Source organism: Ostrea edulis, chromosome 6, assembly GCF_947568905.1.
Source record: "Ostrea edulis chromosome 6, xbOstEdul1.1, whole genome shotgun sequence".
NCBI lineage: Eukaryota > Metazoa > Mollusca > Bivalvia > Ostreida > Ostreidae > Ostrea > Ostrea edulis.
The window spans coordinates 53,802,786-53,805,476 of NC_079169.1; the positions used below are offsets into that span (position 1 = coordinate 53,802,786).

General features: G+C 36.8%; 1 protein-coding gene across 1 annotated transcript in view; it reads right to left on the minus strand.

Moving 5' to 3' along the window:
* Positions 1–446: 446 nt before the first annotated feature.
* Positions 447–2,691, minus strand: part of LOC125667780 (uncharacterized) — an 18,910-nt gene continuing 16,665 nt past the window's right edge. Inside the window, exons 4-6 of the mRNA XM_056140023.1 lie at positions 2,529–2,691; positions 1,171–1,252; positions 447–1,062 (exon numbers count right to left, since the gene is read on the minus strand). The exon at positions 2,529–2,691 is cut by the window's right edge and continues 140 nt beyond it. Of these exons, the coding sequence (XP_055995998.1) occupies positions 558–1,062; positions 1,171–1,252; positions 2,529–2,691 (750 nt within the window). The 3' untranslated portion in view covers positions 447–557. The remainder of the gene's footprint in view (positions 1,063–1,170; positions 1,253–2,528) is intronic.

Here is a 2,691-nt window from a genome sequence, read left to right on the forward strand (position 1 = left end):
GTAGAAGTTTTTGAATAAATTCTGCTTCATATGAATATAAAAACAGGTCAGCTAACAAAGGAGCACAATTCGTGCCCATGGGAATTCCAACAGACTGTTGGAAGACCTGATCACCAAAGACCACGAAGATATTGTCAATGAGGAACTCTAGCATATTTTTTATTTCAACTTCAGAGTACTTGTGCGTGGAATCAGAGTGGTGTTTAACAAAGTAAGTTTTTGAATGACTGATCACTAGATATGAATATTTCCGTTTTTGTTGAAGAAGCAACTGTCTATGATGTCAAAAAGTCTAGTCTTTAATTTATCATGTTTCATTTTTAATATCTTTCTTCAAAAAGCCACTTGGTTAAAAAAATCAAGTGTAGTATATGGAAACAAAAGACTGTACATGCAGCAGAAGTTAGAATTGTAACGTTGTAGGAAATAGGAACAGGTTCGGCATTTACTGTTTTAATGAAAACATTTCTACTAGAGAACATTCAATATAGTTTTAACAACAACCATTAACAAACTTTGAATGAAATCAAACGTACAATGAAGTCATAACAACATGATTACGTACATGTTTTGTCGGAATCATTCTCCAGTTTAGGTTTTTTACTCACAATGGGACTATTGGTTCTAGAATTTGGTGTGTTATAATAATCATGCTGGGATGAAATTGTTGAAATCTTAAGATTTGATTGGCTGCACTTTTCGTAGTCATTGTTCGGAATGGCGCGGGCGAGATCATAAGGAGCTGATGGCGGTTTACGGCAGTCTGCATCGTCAATGTGAATATAGTCATAATCATTTTCCTGCGCGGCCTGACCACTCACGGAAGCGTTGTCTACACCGCTTATTATGTTATCATCCGCCTCCACCAAATAATCTATGTTGTCAATGTTCCGTGACCGGATGGCGGAAGGATTTGGCTGCAGGTAGTCACCAAGCGATTCCTGCGTCTGCATGCATCCATATGAGTGCTCCTGTCCCTGCCGAGGGCGAACCGTGTCGTACTCGTTTTGAACTGGCTCCTGATTTTTCCAGAAAGAGGCTCTCCGAAGAAGCTCTGGTTTTCTGAGTAAAATATGTACTTGAAATATATTACATGCTATTACGTGGGAAGCTGATTGATTTCAGTTCAGATTACATCGTTTGAAAATTACAATAGCGACTGATACGTACTTCCTTTTGACATAAACGTAGAAAATCCCAAATGTGGAGAACACTAAAATGACAAGAAATATGATGACTGCAGCGGCGCTACCTGCAAAAGGAAGACATGAATCCTTAAATGAAGTAGCATGGTTAATTTAGTTTACTGTATGTTGTGTAGGGCAGGGATCAAAGTAAAGCATATCAGGAAGATAATATATTAAAAATTAACCCCCCCCCCCCAAAGAACCATAAAGACACTTTGCAAAATCAATTTGTAAGCATCTTTGTGCAGTATGAATTTAATTTTTTGTAGTCCATCAGACTGATAAAAGAATGAGGGGGAAGGGGGTAACATGTGGACACTAAGAGTGACGTAAAGGTATGATTTATTTCATCTCTGTATGTAATAAGCAAGGTGAGTCGGGTAAGCATTGTGGTTTAAATTACGGGCAAGGGGCATGGACACGATTTGAACTAAAAAATTTCAAATTTTGTTTTTTTCATTTCTAATGTGTAGAATGCTTAATGTAAAACTTATATGGTACCAATTTTGATGCACCAGATGCGCATTTCGACAAATAATGTCTCTTCAGTGATGCTCAACCGAAATGTTTGAAATCCGAAATAACTCTGAAGTATTAGAGCTAAATATAGCCAAAAACAGCATGCCAAAAAAGTGGAGCCAAATTCGTCCAAGGATAAGAGTTATGCATGAGGGAGATAATCCTTAATTTTGAAATGAATTTCTAAATTTTATAACAGCAATTAAATATACATCCGTATTTTCAAGCTAGTAACGAAGTACTTAGCTACTGGGCTCTAGAGACCCTCGGGGACTAACAGTCCACCAGCAGAGGCCTCGACTAAGATATTTCTAATAGTCAACCAAAATTTGAATGTCAGTTGTCGAGGTACACGGGAGATACAGAGTCACAATTCTTTGTTTTGTAAACAAGGCTCGTGCCATGTTTTTGTTTACATAGGTTAAATCTACAAGTAAAAGTATCTTTAAAGCATTTTTTTTTCAATTCACAAGTTAATTCTGAACACAATTAAATAGTTTCTAGTGTTTTGGCACATCTCATTTCGTTTTAAACATGCTATTTTCTATTAAAAGCAATTTATATGTAAACAAAAACATGACACGAGCTTTGTTTACATAACTACAAATTGTGAGTGCTGTAATTGACTTGTACCTCAACAACTGATATTTAATTTTTGGTTGACCATTAGAAATACTTTAGTTAAGCATGGTAAACAATAAAGATGGAAAAATAAATTTGAAAATTTTAAGCTCAAATCGTGTCCATTTTAATGAAGTATATAACTGCAGTTATTTGTTTTCTATTGTAGTGACACAACCAGTGAATCACACAGCGGCTTACCTATGTTAGAGACTCCGCCAGCCTCCTTCTGTCCGTTCTTATAATCACCATTCGTTCCGTTGATACTGTGCTGTGTGCTGGTTAAGGGGGTGGGCGTGGTTGTTTTATCGCCCCGTGGTGGCCTGGTTCCTATAGTTTGTAATGTCATAATTGGCCTGGAAGT